This window comes from Lepidochelys kempii, chromosome 12 (genome assembly GCF_965140285.1).
Source record: "Lepidochelys kempii isolate rLepKem1 chromosome 12, rLepKem1.hap1, whole genome shotgun sequence".
NCBI classification, from domain to species: Eukaryota; Metazoa; Chordata; order Testudines; family Cheloniidae; genus Lepidochelys; species Lepidochelys kempii.
Genome location: NC_136391.1, coordinates 14,987,338 through 15,010,157, shown reverse-complemented (window position 1 = coordinate 15,010,157; position 22,820 = coordinate 14,987,338). Strand labels below are relative to the sequence as shown.

Genomic DNA, 22,820 nt, shown 5'->3' with positions numbered 1-22,820 from the left:
CCTAGGTGAGGGGAAATTATTTCATGTATTATGAGAGAGAGAGAACAAACCTATCTGTTACAATAAGAAATAGGGAGAAAGTCCATACATCATCATCACCACCATTATTATCTGTATTCTGGTTGTGTCCATAATGGGCTAAATACTGCCCCCACACTAAAGAGACAGTCCCTGCCCTGAAGAGGCTATAATCTAAAATGACAACATATAAAAGGTCAGGAGGGACACAATGAAATATATGCACATTTTTATATATGTTATATACATTATTCTCTTTAATAAATACACATCAGCTATAGCTAGCTGCCTCTCCATTTTTGCCCATTTTCTTGCAGGCATCAAGACAGAAATGGGTCTTGCAGAGGGATTTGGAGGGGGAGAAGCTTCATGGATCTGTTTCAGGTGGGCCTTCCAGATAGTTTGGAAACAGCTGCCAGGACAGTTGTGGGAAAAGCAGGTGGAGAAGGTTGTCATCACTGGCAAAACAGAGAGGATGGTGGGGAGAGCTGGGATAAGAAACAGAACAAAAGTAGGGAGCAGCAGCACTGGAGGGGACCTTGAAGGTTAACATGTAAAGCTTAAACTTGCTGTAGTTTGTAGCACCACTACTAGGCTCGGTAGTATGGTATGACTTTTTTTTCACTCTGCCACTTGGATGTGTCACGATGCTGCTCTTTATAGAACTTTAATCCCGCATCCACTGAAGTCAATGGCAAAACTCTCATTAACCGCGGTGATGCAGGTTTGAACCCTATGGAGGTTCTTTTCCATGACAGTATCTCAGTACCAGCCAGCAGCAACAGCTGCAGAGGCACTGCTGTGCCATGCACCTCTGAACCAGGCTACTTAGCTAAAATGAAACACACTGCAAGTTTACAAGGGTGGGGCCCAGACAGTAAGTTTTATATATTTACTTTGGCACTTCTGAGCCCCACTCTACACTGGGGGGAGGGTCGATCTAAGTTACGCAACGTCAGCTACTTGATAACGTAGCTGAAGTCGACGCGCTTAGATCGACTTACTGTGGTGTCTCGACTGCAATGAGTCGACTGCTGTCACTCCCCTGACAACTCTGGCTGCACCTCTCGCAGCGCTGGAGTACAGGAGTTGATGGGAGAGCGCTCAGGGATTGATTTATCGCGTCTAGACTAGTAGACTAGACATAAACATAGGTGACAGTGGTGATACCTGATTGTAAATTAATTTTGGATGTGTCAGGCAGCTTGCTGTTTTTAATAAAATGATAGCAGTATTCAAATGGCCTAGATATCACAGATATAATTTATTGATGTAAGCCAAAATTTTCAAAAGTTGCCAAATTTTCAGATTTGCTGGACACCCACAGCTCCAATTCAACTGGAGTTAGCAGGTGCAAGGTGCCTTAAGTTAAGTAACCAAAATCACAGGCTATTTTTTAAAAACTGGCTGTATCATACCAAGAAAGTACATTTTGGGAGGTTCACTGAAAGCCAGAAGAAACTTCAAACTGAGACACTTCAAATAGGCAATTATGAAAGGTAGCTACACTTCAGTATACAGAATTTATTTTTTCACTGCTTTATGTTAATGGCAAGTACTTGTTTGCGCTCTGTGCACTTGGGGATGTGTTATTAAAAAGAGAGCTCGGACTTTGAAGCAACAGTACACTTTGAACTTTTCAAATATCACCAGAGACTATAATGCTGCTGTGTTTGGAATATATATTCTCCTCATCTTCATTTTTGTAAAGTCTCTTTATACAGAATTTAAATATTTAGTCAAGACAAGGTCTCTGAGAACTGCGACTAATACCAGTACAAGGACAGACTTTTCAGACCCTTGCACACAGCAATGCAAAACGAACATTGAGTATGACTAAGCATGCAAATAACAAGTTAGATGGTTATTTCACTGCATGGTTATGATGCGTAGTCACTGTCTGAGCATAAAACGGAGGTGTGTATATTTGCCTGCGCATTTGCAAATGAGGCCCTGGAGTGGTTTGGAATCGAAACTAATAAAAGGAAAAAACATCAGCATGGAAAAGTCTTGTTCTGTCTTTCCTTGCTCTATGTTATCTTCAGGATGTTATTATTATTGAAGACTATTTCTGTAAAAGATACATTTTTCAATTAGGTTTTAATTCAGCAAAGCATTTATGCAAATGTGTAACTAAGTATATGAGCAGTCACTTCAATGAAATTACTACTCACATGCTTAAAGTTACACATGTGCTTTACTGGATCAGGGCCTTGGGCTTGTCAACACAAAAAAGTTGCACAACTTTAACTATACCAGTATAGTAATAGAAGTCCAACTACACTAGTGTGGATACAGTTATACTGATAAAAGGTGTTTTTATGAGTATGGCTTATTCCTAGGCCTTCTACCAATGTAATTTTTTCTGTTAAAAAAAAATCACATCTCTGGTCTATGAAGTTAAATCAGTACAAAAACTGTGTGTAGACCGAGCTGGTGGTATAGAAGTTGGAAAAGTTAATGCCCTGTGTGCTTGGACGGAAAACATTATTGAAAATATCCCCTCTCTACTTTGCAGTAGAGATAAATAGAGTGTATATCACAGGTGTACAGTAATTAAATGTCAGAAAAGCTCATCCAAAGCAGTACATCCTTGTTAGATTTCAGTATTTAAAGAAAAAAAAAAAAAAAAACAAACACCTGTCCCTTTTTTCCGTTCCTCAGATGCACCTCGGTATCATGAAACCCAGCCCTCCTCCACCTTCAAAAACAAAAATTCATTTGGCAGCTGAAAATACTTAAGCATTTTTCAGTTGAAGGGATTTTCATTTTTTAAGCTTTTTCATAAGCAAGCAGCTGACTTTTATGAAGTGTTTGTTTTTCTATCCAGTGGCACAGACAAAGCCAAAGATTGATTTTCAAGGGTTTCAACTGCATCGCTAACTTGTGCACTGCACATCAAATGGCCAGTAACACATCGAACTGGGGCTTTGAAAGTGCAAGCACAGTAATAGAATAGGCAATTTAGGCATGCAGTTGCATATACATTTTGTTCACCTAGGGCCAGATCCAGCCTTAGTGTGGCTGCTATGAGTTTTCCCATTTTTTTTCTATTTATTAAAAGCTGCATCAAGTCGTTAATTTCTTTGAAAATCCAACCCCATCACTGCTGCCAGCACTGATTGAATCCAGGAGTCCTTTGCTCAAGCTATGCTCCTCCAAAACCAGTTTGCGTGGCTAATTTGAATTACCATGTGTTAATGGCTGGTAAGTGATGTACAGTTAGTAAAATATCCTCCCTGTAACTAGACAGGAAGACACCTGTGCATATACATGTACCAAAAGATTTTCTGAACTGTTCTGGCTCTGCTCTAGTGATCCGATTACCAGGTAGAACAAATTCTTTATTTAAATTTCACAGGCAAACCAAAATGCCTGTGCCAAAATGCTGGATGTGTTCTTTACCAATTAGCTTTGTGAATTTAATGTATTCCTCTGATGGTTTAAATTGTGTATTTTGAGAACTACAGAATATTTTGTTAAACAAACAGTACAATTATCCTATTTTACTTTCATCTACTTAGTCTATTAATGCAGGTGACTACTGAGCGTGCATGTTCCTCTAGCAGCAAAACTTAATGTGTACCAAGAGACTACAGTGATAAATTACATGTACATACTGTGTCATATCCAACTAACTCAAATTGACTGTGCTCTGCATTATGCTGTTAGTGCATGGAAGATCAATAAATATGGAGACAATCCAACAAGGCTTTCTCCATTCCCATCCAATTCTAGTAGGTCTGAGACAGATCATGCTACTATGATGTGTGTGCTGCTGCTGAAGGGGGCAGGTGGTGCATAGACACCATTCAAACTTGGCCTATTCAATCCAAACTCCTCTAACTCTCCATTCATGCATAGCAAAACACCATCTGGTCCTATTTTGCCTCCAGCAATCACAGCTGACCAAAAACGATAATAACAGCTGTTGCAAAACAAAAGCCAAACAAAGAGGAGAGGGAAAGGTTAGAATGAAGTCCAGTGCTGAAAAATACTCCATGAAGTGAGAAATGGAAAAGGAGCCATTCAAATATCCAAACCCCATTGAAAAGAGTCAGCACCAGACTGCTGGTTAAACTTGAGATATTTAATCCATCTGTCTAGAAAAATCTTCAAACCACAATGGTCAGGTGATAATATATAGTTGAAATTATGCAGCATAAAAGTATTTAAAGCCTTTGTTCTCCGAGCTGGAAACTAATGACCCCATGTCAGCTAAAAATTAAACCTCCTTATGTTCTTTCATCATATGGCAGCCTAGGTTAATGTGAAAGTAGAATGTAGTTAACTGGGGTGATAAAGTATCTAAAACCTTGGGAAATGAAGGGGGTAGTTAAGTACTTGTTAATGATAGGAGTAAAAACTTTATTTAATAGGTGTATGACACCAAAATCATTAGGCATATTTCCTGTATGAATTGTATATTAACAGTTGTATTTCTGACCTGTAACAGCAAAATTATGTACTCAAACCTGGAGCATATGAATGCTAACTTGTACAATTTGAAACACAAGATGTTCTGCAATATGCTGTTGTGGATCATGTGAAATATAATTTTGTAACAAGCAGGGGGAAAGTAGTTTTCCATGATTCAAATCTTGACATTTAATATATACAGTTCTGCTTAATGATTAATGTTTTTAACTGCAGTAATTAAAACTATTTTTCCTGGAACTGACTATCAATAGTTCAGCAGCACTGAAACAAATGGGATACCACCCAGGATTTATTAAATCATTTAATGAGCGTAATAACACCTGAGTCTAACTGCAAATAGTTGAAAACAGACTTCAGTTGTAATTAACTCTTATTACTAGTGACATTTTCTCAACAATACTTCATAGGTCTTCAAAATGACAATTATAAAACTAATACACAATTACTGTCACATGCAGTTTAGCAATTATTTTTGAAGGCGTTTGTCTAAAGGTTTTAAAATAGACTATAAAATGGTTCCCATTGTTATGTAACGTTGGTTAAAAGTGACACAGAAAAATCTCTCACTGCCAACCTCTGCTGTGACATTTCTAACGCATGCAGACTTCCTCATGTGTGGAATAAACAGTCTTCCTCCGAGATGTAATTAGACATCATAGTAAGACTATTTCGAACACTGGTACCGGTCAACTAACACCTATTACGAAATACTTCAATTTATACACGAATTTTTCTGCTCCAAGAAATCTATAAATTTATAATTAGAATCTCTTGCTGATCAATAGTTGTACATAATAAACAAAGTACCAGATTATGAAATATTGAAAGCTGAATTCATTATTAATAACTCACAACATATAGTAAATCTTCTCACAACTATAACTGCAACTTTTTAGGAATCTATATTCCATTTTGTTGGGTTCTGTCCTGAGCTCAGTAGCCATGGACACCACCTCTAACATGCTCATTCTTTTCAGATGAGGATTCTGCTCAGGCTTGACACTTGCGGTTTTTAATTTTCATTTTATCATAAGCAGTTCTAAATTGTTGCCAGTGGTAATTTGCAATTTTTATCAAGACCTCTTCATTATAGTTTCTGACAGAACAGATGCTGCAATTAATCACGCAAAACAACTGGGGAGTGTGGTCACAGTGCACTCATAGGGCAGCTATTATGGGGAAAGAAATCAGAGAAAGAAAAAGAGTTCTCTTCCTTCTCAAGAGTAAGAATGTATACAAAGCACCAGCATCTTGACACTATAGCAGAGGAAGATTCCAAACCTGCCACATGACATGCTTATGTTCTTTACCCCTAGGTATCACTCAGTGCTCATATGCTAAAATATGCAAATAAGACAAATTGAGATGAGCCTGAATCACAAAGTTCAGGGTTTTTATATCCAGGGTTTTGAATCAGCCTGTTACAGAACTATGGGTCTGTGGCAACAAAATTCTGGGTTTTTTTAAATCCAGAATTTTGACTGAGGACCATTTTGAAATACTACTAGTCTGCCCGATTCTGCTACCTCGTCTCCTCAAGTAGTGCCTTTGATCTTATGTAATATCTGTGTATTGTGACTGTTTTGTAATCCCACCCTCTATACCCTGCCTGTGCAGTTAGTCACAGAGACTCGAAACAAGTCATACGCTGTTCTTCACATGTTTTAACGAGGGCACTTGTACATACACCAGAACTGATCATATGCAGCACCAGCAAACTTTGCACAGTACCTAGTTACACAGTGTGCTTGAGAAAATAAAAATCTGAAGGGAGAAGTAAGTAAGTTTTTAAAGACAGTAGTATTAAAAGTGAACACTTTTTTCTGGTTGTTGCATCAAACACTTCCACTCCACTGGTTTTACGGAAATGTGTTTATTCTATAGCAAGATAAAAGCATTTATTTTAGATAAGCAAAATACAAACAACTTAATTGCTGCTATCATAACTCATAAAAAAGTATAAAACAGCTTAAAAACACAATAAGCAATGTAGCAATTAATAGTTCATGTTACCAGTGTTTACATTAAAGCCTCGTTTATGAAAACTTTACAACACATGATATGAAAAACTTACAACTTTTAAAGAAAATATTTACATTGATTATTCAGATGTGGAGCTTCTTTTAAATATTCTACTGGTATTACAGCATATTAAAACATCTTGCATTTTTTAATCTCAGTTTTTGTAATAACAGTTTTATTTAAGTGCATTTCCCTTTTAAAAATACAGTGTATTAAATCTGAAACTCGTCACTTAAACACAGAATATAATATTCACATTTGTTTTGCAACTGGAATTAACATAATAGGGTAACAGTGTCGATATATATTTTGTTACAAAGTATGGTAGGTTTATTTGGAGAAATCAAAGTGAAAGGATGGGTCAACCATTAAAGTTTAGTCGCTTGCATTTGTTTTTCTGAAGACGTGTAGGAAAGAAAAAATTAAGAGCTTTGGCAAAAATCTGTGATTTACATTATTTTCATGACAAAAAATGCCATCAACTACTCACGTCATACAAGTATGATTGTATGAAATCCAATCATCATTTTACAGGTAGTTACAACTGTGCTTTTAAGGGTTTCATGAGTTTAAACTGCCTCGAAGTGCATTACTCACTTTTTGAGAAAGAAAGGTGACCTTATATAACTCTGAAAGGCCATTTTGCAGTCATAACATCCACGTATTTATCAGGCCATTTTATTCACATATTGTAGGTAAAGCTAAAATAAATTAAAAAGGCCATCACATGAAAAGGAGCACAGCTTATTTTTTATTATTTTTTTTTTTAACAAAATGATGTATAGTCAGCTAAAAGATGATACACAGCTACATTGTAGTTCTTTATTGCCTATCTAATAGACACTTTAGAGGATCGTTTGATCTGTTATGCATCTCTGCATAACTACCATCAACAATTTACAGTTTTCAGCCAAATATGGTTTACCCCTACCCCCTAGATAAATGCAAAACAAGGTTGCAAGAACATTTATCTTCAGAAAATACTAACCTGTGACAGTACTTGAGTCTGTGTTTGGGACGGTATTTGTGACTGGTGCTGCTGAGATGCTGGCTGAGGGCTCCCAATGGCAGGGATGGGGGAGGTCATCTGGGAGGTTACAGGGGAATGCTGCTGAGGAGAAGGCTGGGACTGGTGTTGCATGTGTTGCATTTGCTGCTGCTGCATTTGCTGGAGCTGGAGCTGTTGCAGCTGCTGTTGCATTTGCTGCTGATTGATTTGCTGGTGAAGATGCTGTTGCTGCTGCAAATGTTGCTGCATGTGGTGCTGAAAATGCTGCTGTTGCATTTGTTGCTGGATCTGCTGATGCATTTGATGCTGATGTAGTTGCTGCTGCTGCATTTGCTGCAGCTGCTGCTGCTGCAGTTGTTGCAGCTGGTGCTGCTGGGTTTGCATGGAAGGGCTCACTTGCGATGAAGATGGTGTTGCAACGATATTTGTTCCCATGGAGCTTATCAATGGGGCTGCAATGTTTGCTGGCATGTTTGGTGCAATGGTAACAGAAGCTACAATCTGATTCATTGGCAGTCTCATGGTTAAAGGTTTTGGAGCGATTGCCCTGGGAAGGGATTGTTGGAGAGTCTGAGGAGATGCAGACACCGCTGCATGTTGAGAAAGAGAAGTATTCAGCAGAAGGGAGGATGACAAATTAGTGGACGCCAACGTTTGCTGAACAGACCGTATTGTCTGGGCTTCAGCGGATTCTGCAGCCGCCTGTGTTTAAAAGAGAAATTCAAGAGCTGATATTGGTACAGAGAAGGGCATTATTATCAGGCTCACAAATTATTTGACGTCCCTTTCTGCCCTCATCTACTGTTAACATAAACAGCTTAACATGAAGTAGGAAAGATAATTCATCCTAAGCAGTCTTACAGTTGGGACAGTGGTTCATGTAGCAGATACGAGTCACACCACTTCTTAGAGTTTGCTCAATACAACTGATTTCCTTTATTGAACAGCAGCTTCAATAGATTTATTATCTCATTTCTTATTTCTTCCTTTTTACATTAAATCTGTACAAGATAGAGAGGCCGGCAGGGATCCTGGCTCAGAGTTACCCAGGTCAATTTAAGGGACCACACATTTTTACAGGGACAAAAAGGGGTGCTGTTGATGAGGAGAGAAAATCCAGAAGCTGCCAAGGAGAGTGGGTTTTTTTCTGGAAAATATCAATTAGCAGGGAGAAGAGACCATTAGGGCTCATATTCATTCCATCATGCATTAATACACCGCTCTAGCTGGTACCACAAGCAACTAAAGTTCTGGTTCTGACAGGAAGCTAAATTCTGCTCTCCCTGAACCCTTGCAATCCCGCTCAAGTCAATGGGATTGCATGGTGGAAGACCTGAATTTGGCCCAGCAGCTTTAAGATAAATACCCACAGGGACATCATGGCAAAATACATCGCATACTTGCATGTTTGTTTTCCACAAAACTTTCCTGTGACAGATCTGAATGGAATTACATGATGACACAGGACTGAAGGGCAAAACCTCTTTAACTGACTTGTAGAATATGGATCTCAACTATTTATTGTCATTAGTGTACCAAGTCTGAGTTCTTTACAGATGATTAAAGTCTAAAGGGATTTCAATGGGAGTTTGGTTCCGAAGCATTTTTGAAAATCCCAGTAAGTACCTACCTGCATCTTTAGGCACCTAAATATATTCAACAATCTGGGCCTGTTATGCTGACCAATATTGTCTCATTGTTTCTATGTAGTCCCCTGTCTGTCTATATCCATCTGTTCTCTTGTCTTATACGTCGATTATAAGCCCCTTAGGATAGGGACCATCTTTTTGTTCTGTATTTGTAAAGCACCTAGTACAATGGGATTCTGGTCCATGACTTGGGCTCCTGGCCACTACAGTAATACAAATAAATAAAAATAAGCAGCCCCACTGTCTTTGAAAGAAAATGATACTTTGGCTCCTAAGCAACTTTGGTGCTTTTGAAAAGAGGATTAGGGTAACATTTTCAAAAGCGTCCAAGTGACTTAGTAGCTTCATATTACAAACCCTTGAGATAATAACGAGCCATATCCTGTGGACAATATAACTTCAGATATAGCGCAAAGTTTTCAACTACTGGTGTTGTTTTTATATCTGTAATCTGAATTATTTGAAATGCTTAACACTTTCTCTTGTGCTATTCATATAAGTGATCCTGAAAGCTGGTTTTCATCATTTTCTTGTACTGTTTCCTTATGTTTTATTGTTGCAGTTAGGGATTCTTTTGTAATTAATCCATGAAACATGTAATTATGTCTAGTAATTCTTCCATAGATATTTTAGTTGGACGCATGGATATATCTCTTGCTTATGTTCAAATGTGAAAGAAGTAGAACCAATCTAAGAATGCCAATTAAAAAGCTACTTCTGACATAACGCTATAGGCTGACTTTCCTCATATTGCAAGTTGGGTTTTATAATTGTATTTCTTCTGAAATACTCAGTGTGGATCCCTGACAGGTTGTCCATTTGCAGGTACTTTCTAACTTCAAAGCCACAGTGTATATCTGTCCTTCAACAGCAAGAAATACACAGGATTCATCACATCTCATCTTCCACCTTGCCCCATATCCAGTATATTCTGTGTCTTCTTAAAAAGTGGGTACTTGGGAAATTCTGCAAATAGCTTTTAAATCTGAGTATTTAAAAGTCAATACATTTCTAATAACCAGATTCTACTTTTACAAACTGTCACTCACCGTAGCACGTATTACTTTACTTGTAAAAATAACCCAGAGACAAGGTGTGTTTGTATAGTTGTTGTCCGATATTTATTACTGTGATTTTAGGACTATGAAAAATTTTTGTGCAAAAACTAAGCACAGAATGTTGTTTGAGCTGTTATGTTTCAGGGCTACATTAAAGGAACTCTGGGATTCTAGATTTATTTTTAATCACATGACAAAATTCACATTTAAATAACCATTGCCAAACTCTACCTTATGTTTGATTGAAGTTACCATCAGGCTTACCTTGGAAACAAGACTAGCTCTATAGGCAGCAAGTGCCTTTAGGTATTCTTTTTTGGCAGCTTCTGTTTTCCTTTTATATATCTGTTAAAGAGACCACAATTAACACCAACTTCAGCTTACACATTTTTCACCATAAAACAGCACTTGCCAGAATAGGGTCATACTTGTATACATGCAAGGAATTAAAGATATGGTCCTGCTTTTCAGTCTATAACCCCCCGCCCCCAACAGACACACGTGATTTTTCTTCTCTTAAAATGTTGACAACTAGCCTTACACTGAAAATCATATTACCTTTCACTGTACACTATCTACTCCCGTAGATGAACTTCAGTTTTCACCTTACTGCCTTCCTGTTTGGATTTTAACCGCAGTATCCTAATGTTTTCCTTATCACTAATCATATTATTGTTCTATGGCTGCTACAAATTGCTATAGTGAATGATCTTAGCTGGTGGTCAGTAAGTATGACATTTTTTTCGACAAGATGTTGCCTATTATTTTCTCAATTCATGCATAGGAGTTATGTGGCTATGAAGAGGAACACAACCCCTAAGGAAGAACAGCTAATCTCTAAAAACTCATTCTACTGTACTAAGTTTTAAAATGAGCTATGAATAAAATTTCAAACACTAGGCTGATATAGTGAGGCACACAGGGTTGGCTTCAAAGGTTTGAAACCAACAATCTTTGTAACAAAGGTTCATAAAGAAGATCAAAGGAAATGGAAAATGTGTTGCACCTTCCCTTCTTCTAGTCTAACTTTTGAGTATAGTAAAAAAGAAAAAAGCTTGACAATATATTATTTAATTATATATAACTGTGTACTGGGATGCCTCACCCAAGCTTTCTCCAAACTGACCTGTAAAGACTGGACTTGATGGCAACAGAGTTATCTAAATGAATTGATAGGCCACCAAAGTTCGATACCACCATAAGACTCCTATAACGACACGCTGTTCTGCGGTCAGCTCCTCAGCAACTGTAAATCAGCATAGCTCAGTGGAGCAACATTGATACACACTCGCTGACAATCTAGCTCCTGTTATTTACTTAACAGGATTGTCATTTTACTTCTTGTAATATACTATTGCATAACTGCAGTCTGTTCTTTATTACCTGTTTTTGTTCTTCTCCTAAACTGTCCCACATAGATGCTACTATTTTTGAAACCTCTCCAAATGTAGCATTAGGATTCTGCCCTTTAATTGCAGCCTGTGTGTCCCTGAAGAATAGAGCATATGCTGACACTGGCTTTTGTGGTTCATTGGGATCTTTCTTTTTCTTCTTCTTTGGAGTCTTGGGCTTCTTGCCAGAATCTGGAGCAGCTCTTTTTTCTCCAGTAGCCTAAGAAACAGCAACAAAAATCATTGCCTACACAGTATATTCAGATATATGTGTGTATGAAAAATCCTCAGTAGTTCTATTAAACAACAAATGAATAAGATTAATGGACAGGTAACGTTTTAGAATCCTGTTGTGCAACCGTTACTCCTAAGTAGAATTAACTCAGGCATTTAATCCCATTGGCCTTAATGGAACTAAATGGGTGTGTAATAACTATTCAACATGACTAAGGGTTGCAGACTCAGCCCCTTAAGTTTTAGATGGGAAGAGCATCTCCTGGATATAATTTCTATAAAAATTAATACAGGATACATTACATATTTTGTGCATTCTCTATGAAAGAATAGATTTCAGCAACAGAAACTCAAAAATAAGAAGCTTAGGGGCACCTCCTGGTCCCTTGGCTAAGCCTGTTAACCCCTTGGGCCAGGGGTTACAAATACTTTCCTCTGGCTACAGAGCTAGAGTGAACACACACTGCTATACCTCTCTAACTCCACCACTTCCTGTGGGTTGATGGGTGGAGAAGCAGTGAACAGATGGATCCATGTAGTCATCAGTTCCCTGCCAGGGATCCTCCCCAAACCTCACTGAGGCTGGTACACACGAGACTCTCCTGAGGACCCCTCCAAGAGTCACAGAGGGGGCTTCTTACAACATGTCTATGCTCCTTGCATTCTACCGCATTCTGCTGTTCTAGGATACTCTGTGGCAGCAGAGGGATATGGTGAAGAAAGGACTTTCTCCATAATATTACTTTGGTATATGATGACCCTATCCTGCAGGGCTTTCACATGCACAGTTCCCATTGGTTTCATCAGGAGATCTGCATGGGTAATACATGCAACCCTAACCCTAAAATAAATTTTAATTGCTAAAATATTTGTATTAATTTCAGTTGATCCGGCCAGAATAATTCCTTTGCTAATAGGTCTATTTAAATCTCAATGGAAATGAACTACAGGCATACTAAAACTTTCATAAAAAGGGAAAGGTCAACCTTTATTTCTAGAAAAAAGCATGTATAGTTAAATATAAGATATTAAAGAATGTTAAAATGTCAAAACAGTTATAAGATAGCGCAAACTGACTGATCATATCTATAAAATCTGAAATTTGTCACAGAAATAGGCCTATACATACATACGTGCCTAAGATATCCTCCTAAAATCACTAAAAAGCTATATTATGTACACTTCATAAGCAAATATAGTTTTACTAAGTAAAGAGGTCACCCAGAGCATATGAATATTGCCACAATCATATACTCCACTACTGAAATACTTGTATATTTTACCTGGCCGGCCACACTGCAGTGAAGTCAGCAGTTCTATTGCTACGTATTCAAAACTATATTATATATGGTCATATATATTATAACACATACTATAACTTACTCTGTTTGATTCATCTGCATCCTCTTCATTTATAGAGCTGGATGGGGAAGGAGTTGCTGATTTACTTGCAGGAGGTGAAGGAGAAGTATGTGGCAAGCTAGTGCCTCCTAAATTTAGTCCCAACTGTGCACTTAGCTGAGACTGGTTAATGGTGGTTAACTGACTAGGAGGCATAATTCCTGAACGAGCAGCATCAGTCATATGAACAATCGATCTCATAATCAAAGAATGATCCTGGCGATACTGTGAAATTTGTGAGTGGCTATGATCCTAAAAAGCATGGAAAGAGCAAATATTTAGCAGCGACCATAAAATAATGTTATGGATAGTTTTAACAGTCTTATTTAGTTGACACTGTCAACTTGAAATCTAGTCAGTTTAAAAAATGAGTTAAAAGCAGCTTCAGGTATAACACCTTCCCCAGAGTCCCCCTGCCCATTTTTGTGGCATTACAATCACATTTCCCTATTCTTTAAAATGTTTTCCACCTGTCATTGCTGTGCAGTATACCGACCAGAACAACAAGGGGAAAAGACTGACTGACTGTGCAGGGGAAACTTTGAAACTGACTAGACACAAATTGCTGTCTACGCACCAAGTAAACAAAATGAAAAAAACAAACAAATGTACGTTTTCCTCTACTGAATAGCAACTCAGTTATTACATAGCTCTTATCTGTAACCAAAATAGGTTAAAAAATAATTCATACTGAAGTGGAATCTTTAAGTTCTTTTAAGCAAAGAACCTGTTGTGTCTGGAACTTAGACATTGCAGCATGCTAGTGCACAGTTCAAATAATTCAAATCACTGCTAAAAAACCCATTCTGCAGGTAGCCTACAAAAAAGTAAATATACAAAGATAAAAATAAAAACCAAATAACTAAGTACACATGGAATTAACAAGCTACATCCTAATCATCAGCCTTATTTTTCTTGCATATTGTGTCTCTGACACCCACCGTTTGTGGGTTTTTTGTCTTTACAGATCATAAACTCTTGAGGGCCAGGACTGCTTTCTTATAAATCTGTACAGTACCTAGCCTGTTTATAAATAACAACAGAGACCCTTAATGTAAAACAGACTGGAATCTGTCTATGCATAAAAAGGTTTTATTATTTGTAAGTATAAAGAAGATCAATGTTCCATAAAAGAACATTTAAAATTGAAAGAAAAAATGGTAATTTATAGACCACACTTAGTAAATGGAGAGAATAAAAATCTCACAAATTGATTTAGAAATCTGCCTAATCTATATTGTCCAAACAGAGGGAAATGCAAGAAGTAAATTAGATTCTGAAAATTATTTCAGTGGTAATGATCTACAGCATAATTATTTGCTTATAAAGGAATACTTAAAGAAATACTGTAGAACCTCAGCAAACTGCAGATTTGTGAAGTGCTCAATTTACAGTCCATCCCCAACTTCCCTGCTGGTTGCTGAGCTTACTTGAAACACTGGCCAGAAGCATCTCAGTAGGACCTGATAAGTGCTGAACTTATCTGACAATCTGGAGCTTATTTAAGTGCTTCAATAAGGCTCAACTCTTTCAGAATTGCCCCCAAAGAATCTGACTAGAGCTGGTCAGAAATTTTCAACAAAGCATTTTTTAAAAAAATTTTTAGAAGTCAATTCACCAAAACCAGAAGTGTTTATGAAACAGGTTCACATTCAACAAACCTCCTGACTCCAAAAAACGTGTAAAAAAGTTTCAGAAATGGTCAAAACATTTCATGTCAGCTTTTTTTTTTTTTTTTTTTTTTAAGATTTTGATATTTTGTTCCATTTCACATCAGGAAAAAATTTCAATATCTCAAAAATATACACATTATGGGAAAACCATTTCCTGAAAGCTCCAAGGTATGAAAATCTGGCCCTAAGTGCTGTAGGGGTTGGTAGTGGACGGTGATGTTCATTCAACTTTCTATCCTCCTCATCTGTTGGAAACAAGATTGCCCAGCCCCTCTCACTTCCCCAGAGCACCCAGTCAGTGCCCCTTCTACATTAACACAGAATCTAGGGTTCTCTTGTTTTTGTGCTGATACCCACTGAGGAAGCCTCCTTCAATTTGCAGAGTGGTCTAGCACACAGCTATGGGATGATGGATGTTTCCAGTGCCAGAACGCACCAGGCTGTGGGACAGCCAGGCTATCTGTCACACAAAACACCCAACCATACCAAGAAGTAGTACTTCACTGGGGTCCAACACAGATGCACTAACCCTCCAAATTCAAGGTACAGATCTCTACATGCTGGGATCTCAGAACCTGCCAACAGCTTCCCCAAATTTCCCATGGTCTACGAGCTGCTGCCAGCTGGGCTGCTCACCCCTGCTGGACTTCATTTTTCTTATTTCTCAAATGCTTTTATTATCTCCCACCTCCAAGAAAAGGAACCTAGTTCCTTAGAGATGAATGTGTGTGCCAAAAATGAAGCACTTGATATAGAAATGTTTAAACCATCAGACTGATTAACTGAAATGCCTATTTGCTTCAGGGCACCTTTCTGGGAAATTTACTACCGCTAACTATAGGGTCACTCTGATTTAGAATTATATTGACAGTGGCATCTGGAAGTCGTTCCAAGGTTGTTGTTTTTTTTAAGGGATATCACTTTCTGTACATTAATTAAGTCCTTTTGCTTTACAGACACTCTTTTACTGCATAAAGAAAAAAACTGCTGTTAAAACAAAGGTGGAGATAATCAGAATTCGCTTTCTTTGTGGGTCATGCACAAAGCGGTTTCTAGGAAGTATTCTACCTCTAAAAGACTAGTTTTCCTTCGCTTCCTTGCTGTTACACAAAACCATCTTTCACAGTCTTTATACCAAAGCAGCAGAATACGAAGCCATGGGTTACAAATAATTGACTCTAAGTCTTGACATTTTGGTTGAGTCTATGACTTTATTGAAACTAAATGCTCTTGACTTTGCACCGACTCAGAATTTAATTTTATACACAAGCCCATGAATTGTTAACTGTTCCTTCTTTTGACATGTTTGTGTGGGAAAGGGGGAGTTCTCTTTTTTTTCACCTCTTTGTATTTCTTTATTATTCCCTTCCGTTTTGCCTCAAAAAAATTTAAGTAAAAACACAAATTGGAAAGTTAGTAACATTTCATCACTGGAAATGGCTAACTGGCATCAAATAGAAAGTCTGATATGAAAAAAAAAATATTTTAAAGGTTAATTTCTGGTTCTTATATTTTGATTTGGTAAAAAAAATAGTTTCTATTGTCATGTGACAACCACCAGCAATACATTTGCTGCATTTATACTCAGTTATATTCCTAATATATGTATTTCAATAGCATGATGAATGGAGCGTGAATACAATTATTATTTTGTGGAGAGACATTGTGAATTTCAGTAGAATACTGTACGTAACTGTGCATGCAGAGGAGATTTCAGAAAAGGAAGTGGAAGAGCTGTTTATATTTTTATAATGGTCTGATGTGATAGTATGAAGGAATGGTATATACACAGTCCTAACTTTTTTGGTTCACAGCCTAGGTGAATCCCTTCTGAGCTTGTAAATCAACTTGAGGGCACTATTATCATGTAAAAGTCCACCAACATACCTTAACTGTTTATTTTTTTCCTAAAACATTTTAAGCATGGTGGATTCCTTATCAGTAACACTTCCTATAGAGTCAACAGGATCAGTAGCATTTCCTTCATTATCTAGAGAATTATGAGGAACTTTCACATATCAGAAGTATTCAGGGAAAGAATATAATCAGTGTTTGGATCACAGTGTCTATGTGATATTTTAATTCCATTAGTACTTGAAACACTGACAAGTGAAACAGTAAAGCTCACATATTCAGAATGCATCTTTTTGGAATAGTCAAAACAACAGATAATACTATGTACCCATTTCTAGAGCCTTGCACAGATACAAAATTTGTATCTGCATCCGAACGGCAATCTGCAAAAATGATCCGCGGATGAGGATATCCGCAGATTTGCAGGGCTCTACCAATTCGTATTATGAATTTACATGGGATTTGGTGTGGTTTTTTATTTGAAATGTGCACAACTTTCACAATATAACTCAAAACTTAGATCAGGTTTGCCAAAATATTCATCCATCTTTTAAGATGAACTGAATCAAGTTTTGAGTGAACCTTGTCTGATTTATGGTTTTGGGTTGAAATTGGACAATACTCCATGGTTCTGACCTGAAATGAGACAAAATGCAAGAGTCCAGTAGCACCAGGGCTAAATCAGGTTTGAATATCATAAGAATTAGGGGGTGCAAACTTATATGAATTTGAAATCAAAATGGGAAAGGATTTGTATGAACTCGGTGCTGACTGAAAACCCCAGGAGCCCAAGTCAGCAGACATGGGCCAGCTGCGTGTGTTTTATTGTAGTGTAGACGTACCCGAAGTTTCACATAGCTCTGCTTAATATCCCTCAAGAGCACTAAAGATAAAGTTACGGTGGAGTCCTGTGCAAAAGCACTGTTGTGAGGGAGTCAACAAACCCTGCCCCTTCCAGAACACCCATGCTCGGGGCAAGTCAATATTTAGCCTAAAATGTTTTATCACCAAAACTCTCCCCTCTCAAATTGTCCACAAGCAAATGTTAGTGTCCATTATATGTGTGTGCATAATTTAACTGTTCGTAGTCCTAGAGTTCTGCACTATTATCTCAGTGTAATGTGATACACAGAAGGCAAAATCAAAGGAACCAAGAGGATCTCCAGACATCAGACTGCTCACTGCTTTGCCAACCTAGTCTAACACTCTTTTCTGTAAGCATCCCTGTTTGTTTGTTTTTTTTTAAAAGGATTGTCCTTTTGAACTGTCCATCTCCCTCTTCCCTCCCCAAGTAATGGAGGCAATTACTGCAGTGCACCAGCACAATGTTGCAGACTTCACTATATGATATGCAATGCAGATACAACTGGAACTATATAGCCTTTCCTTCCAACCAAGGACAGTGCTAGATATTGCTCTTGTAACATCAAACTCACAAAACATCCAGCAGAAATCAAAGCGAACTATTTAGTATTCCTCTTGATAGAGCAGAGTGAAATTCACCTGGAGCAAGGGGCTAGCATGAACCTGTACACTGCTTACATCCCATTTAAACCCTATTTTGATGGTAACTTCTGTGTAATGGCATTGCATTAGTCTTCTGAAGACAGGAGAATTTCACCCTACATGAACATTTAATATGATATTTTAAAAATACAATCTGAATTTTAGGCTCAAATCACTAGAAAATTCACTCTTAAATATCATGGAGCAATCCTGAAGTCTTGATAACTTCAAAAATACTGTTAAAATCAAGGGGGCCAATCCAGAATAATTTATTTAGGCAACACTTCCACTTAAATTTCAGTGGGAGTCTTGCAGAAAAACAATGTCAGGACAGTCCAATAAACGTTTTGCCTGTATAAAGATACAGGACCAGGATCAAACTCTGAACTTTGTGGGTCAGTTTTTTACAGAAGGATATGGTAAATGTCCCCACAGAAGTATGTATTACAAATCCTACACTTACGTGTGCAAATTACTCTGTGGGTATACCAACTACCCCCTGGAAAGTTGACTTAAAACATTACACATTCTATTATCCTTCAGATTTGTCACTGTCAAGATAACATAAGCCAATGTGATATACCAACTGATAAATTTACTTCAATATAAAAAGCAAAACCATCGCTTGTTCCTATCTGTAAATTACTCAGATTTTGTAAGTCAGCATCTCTCTGAAGGAAATCATCAATGTTCTCTCTCCACAACTGCAGTATAGATAAAAGAATCCATTAATCAAATTTGTAGAAGATTTGAATTTGTCCGCCAATCAAAAAAACATACTAACAGGATGCTTTTATCTGTCATAGATTAAATCCTTGTTTTATGAAATACAACACAAAGCTTTGCTCAGTATTGCCACCATTCAAGAAGTATTCATGTTTTCAAATATACAGATTAAATACCAGCCCAACTGTGGTTGCCAGCATCTCCTGTTCCACAGCCATGACCCTGTCTCACGTCTCTGGAGAGAGGAAAGTTTGCCTAGCCTTGTCCCACAACAACAGGAAAGGATAAATGACCATCTCCATTCACAGGGAATTAAGGCTGCAAGATACATCTAGAAGTTCCTCTGGATAGAGGAGAAATGCACAGGTTCTGCTACCTGAAAACACTTAGGCTGTTTTAAATCTTCTGGTCTAAGTGCACTACAAGTCTCTCAGGTCAAAAAGCCATTCTCCCTTCCACTCATACAGGCACAGTTCATCCCCTGGAGACCCCAGAGATCTCAGCAAGACCACATATCTCCTCATCATTACACGCCTGAAAGGGAGAAAGTTTTGGATATCTCTCAGTTCCTTTCTCACACAAAGAGCAAACAAAGGAGCAACTAGTGAATCACCCCTAGATCTAGGTGAGTGTCCTTTTCTGCTGGCTTGATCTCACATATCTCCATGTCACATCTCATTAAGGCACAGAATTTTCTTATATGCCTCCCTTCACAAACAAAACATGGGTTAGGAGGTGTGGCCAGCTCTCCCTACAGTCTGGGAGAGAATGTGTTTTAACTCCCTACTTCTAATCCTATGGTCCGTTCAGTTTTCTCTGATGTTTTTTCAGTCTGGCACCTGTCTTTCAGGCTCGGGCTGCCCATGGCTGTGGTGGTCCCTCTGGTAGCTCAGCTTCTCCATGTAGTCTTTTGTGTGCTGCACAACGTCTGCCAGCATAGACAGTTGATGTGGGTCCACCCAAGTCCGCAACTCTTGAGCAGACAGCCTAAAACCAATCCATAATTTCTTTCATTGACTAATACTCAGGCTTGAGACACCAAGTCACCTCATAGGTTAGTTGCTAGGTGAAGGAGTGCAGCCACAACCCTGAGGAAAAGACCTTCCCCCCAGAAATGCTGCTGGTACTTCTCCTCAAAAATCCTAACCCAGTCTAGGATGGCAGCCAGGGACAATGAAGGTAGTCAGTGGCAGCGTTCTTACCAAAGGCCAGAAAAGAACTTGGAAAGGAGCAAAATGGACAGCCCAAGACTACTCCCAGGCAACAGCAGTGTCCATCTGCTCAAAGGTGAGCAGGCACTGTCATCATTCAGTCCCATCTCGAACAGAGAAAGGATGATGGGTATTAGAACATAAGAAGGGCCATACTTGGTCAGACCAAAGGTCCATCCAGCCCAGTATCCTGTCTGCCGACAGTGGCCAATGCCAGGTGCCCCAGAGGGAGTGAACCTAACAGGTAATGATCAAGTGATCTCTCTCCTGTCATCCATCTCCACCCTCTGACAAACAGAGGCTAGGGACACCATTCCTTACCCATCCTGGCTAACTGCCATGAATATCGATAGCCTAAATGGTGTCTTCTGGAACATTTGCTCCTGGAATTGCTGCTGTTGGAGTTGGACTGCAGACTGGGCTTGCTACTACTATTCTTAGAACTATCTTGGTGGTTCTTGTCAGTCTGCAGCCTGGGTCTGCTGTGGCATATCATCTAAGTCAGGACTTCCTCCAGGTTTCTTCTTTTATACCACTTTTGCAAAGAGATTAAAAAAAAAAACAACCGTAAACCATGTGTGATAGTTGCCTTTTCCAACTACATTTCAAAAGCAATCCATACATGGTGTGGATCTCACTTCTGTCTTGGAGCTTGGTTCTGTTAACACAGAAATTAACAAGATAACAAATTCCGCTCACTCCTTCACTCCACAGAACTCATCCGACACTTGGCTGCTCCTAGACTGAAAACTCTTCTATATATTCCTGTAGTGCCTATCACAATATTGTCTCAGCCTGGTTGGCTGAAAGACAGTCCTGCTATATTAATTAATTTTTCTTCCTCAGTGCTCAACCACAGCCTAGATCCTTCCTCTCTCTTTCTAGAAAGCCCCTCACATATCTGGAAGGGGTAATAAGTCGTCACCTGCACCAGTGACTTAGCAAAACCCCTTCATATTTACTAGAAGCAACATCACCAGCTCACTGGATGGGTGTCTCAGGCAAATGCTGCCAATCTGTATCATATTGCTGCTACTGAACTTAATCTAAGGTTTCTATGATATGGTACGAGTCCATTTTGACTAATGGACCAATAATGGGGATTCTCATTTCAGTATACTCAGTTTCCATTTTGCTCCGAGTTACATCATTTTTTGAAAGAGCATTTGGGGTTTTTGTTTGTTTGTACTGTAACAAGTTCACTAGCACCTGGATTTGTTAAATTTGTATCAAGAAGAGAGAAGGAGGAAACATGTCTTATAGCAAAGTGACTTTTGTCTGCACTGAAACATACAAAATTAAACTGGCATTGAGGGCATAATAAACTAGAGTCTGCAAAGACCAGTTAGATGTTTTAGTCCATCATCAAGACAGGGAAGGACTGTATTTGCTTTAGTGTTGTGTCAAACTGCAGTGGCTGTAGCCGGGATTGTTACTGTAAATTGAGTGGGCTATATATACTGTTTATTTCCACCTCTAGAAATCCCAAAAGTTGTTCAACTAAGCATTGAACTCAAATTTGCAGGTATAAAACCAAGTGTCACAATTCCAATGCACACTGGTATTGCAAAGCCTTAACTGAGAATTAAGGGACTACTCCTCCAAGGTGCTAAGCATCTTTTGAAGGGCACTAAATACACACAACTCTCTCCGACTTCAATGAAAGCCAAATGCATGCAGCTTCTTGCAAGATTGGTCCCTAAGAGTACCCTTTCGTTTTAGTTACACTTAGTCAACAGCAATTATTTATTTTGAGATCATGTCTGTGGGTATCTTATTTCTTGAAAGGGGTGACTATAAAAACTACTATTCCTAAAGTACAACTCAAATATAAAACAGACTAATACTTCTGATCTTAATCTGAACTTTAGTGGCCCATAGTTTCTTGAGAAAAAAATCAAATCACGGAAAGTAAAAGATCTCTTCTGGTGAGAATGGCCACTGTTCTTATAAATGAATAATTATCACCTTCCAGAATTAGTTGTATTTTTTCCTATTAAGGATGGCAATAAACATGTTCATAACAATAACAAGGGCTTGTTTTAATAGAACGTTCCAGGCATTAAACACATTAATGACCCATGAAATAACTGTTTTATCTGTAACACATTAAACATAGCTATAACTCTGTATTAATTGAAAACCTACTCCTCTCTCTCAAAATATAAAATTATAAACCAAATATTTTAAAAAAGATTACATGGAAGTTTCTTTGTAAATGAAAATTAAAGATATAAATTAGAGGTATGCAGTCATGTGCGATGAAGTAATTGCCTGAAATGAAGACTTTTTTACCATTTAAACTAGTTTTTTTTTAGCTTTAATTTTTGCCATTTTGAGTTAATCTAGTCACTGAAAAGCTAAATTAGCAATTTGGGATTGAATACAGTAAGATTCAGATCTTTAAGTAAAAAGCACCACTGTTTTGAGATGTTTATAACATTTCCTTCTTTGGTTTGCGTATTTACTACCCTCTAACAGGATAAAAATTGCAACTAAATTCTTTAAGGCCATGACATCGGTTCACTGTTTATTTAAAAGTCTCTTCTTATTATCTCAGTTATAGCCACCATCATTTTTTGATTTTTGACCTCAAGCCAACATTTAAATGGTAACATAATTAAAGAT

At 38.1% G+C, this 22,820-nt stretch overlaps 1 protein-coding gene across 4 annotated transcripts in view; it reads right to left on the bottom strand.

Annotated features, from left to right (window-relative positions):
* Nucleotides 1-6,537: 6,537 nt before the first annotated feature.
* Nucleotides 6,538-22,820, bottom strand: part of TOX3 (TOX high mobility group box family member 3) — a 101,909-nt gene continuing 85,626 nt past the window's right edge. For all 4 annotated transcript variants that reach the window (XM_073307646.2, XM_073307645.2, XM_073307643.2 and 1 more), the window contains exons 4-7: nt 13,205-13,474; nt 11,580-11,807; nt 10,461-10,541; nt 6,538-8,191 (exon numbers count right to left, since the gene is read on the bottom strand). In XM_073307646.2, the coding sequence (XP_073163747.1) occupies nt 7,454-8,191; nt 10,461-10,541; nt 11,580-11,807; nt 13,205-13,474 (1,317 nt within the window). In that variant the 3' untranslated portion in view covers nt 6,538-7,453. The remainder of the gene's footprint in view (nt 8,192-10,460; nt 10,542-11,579; nt 11,808-13,204; nt 13,475-22,820) is intronic.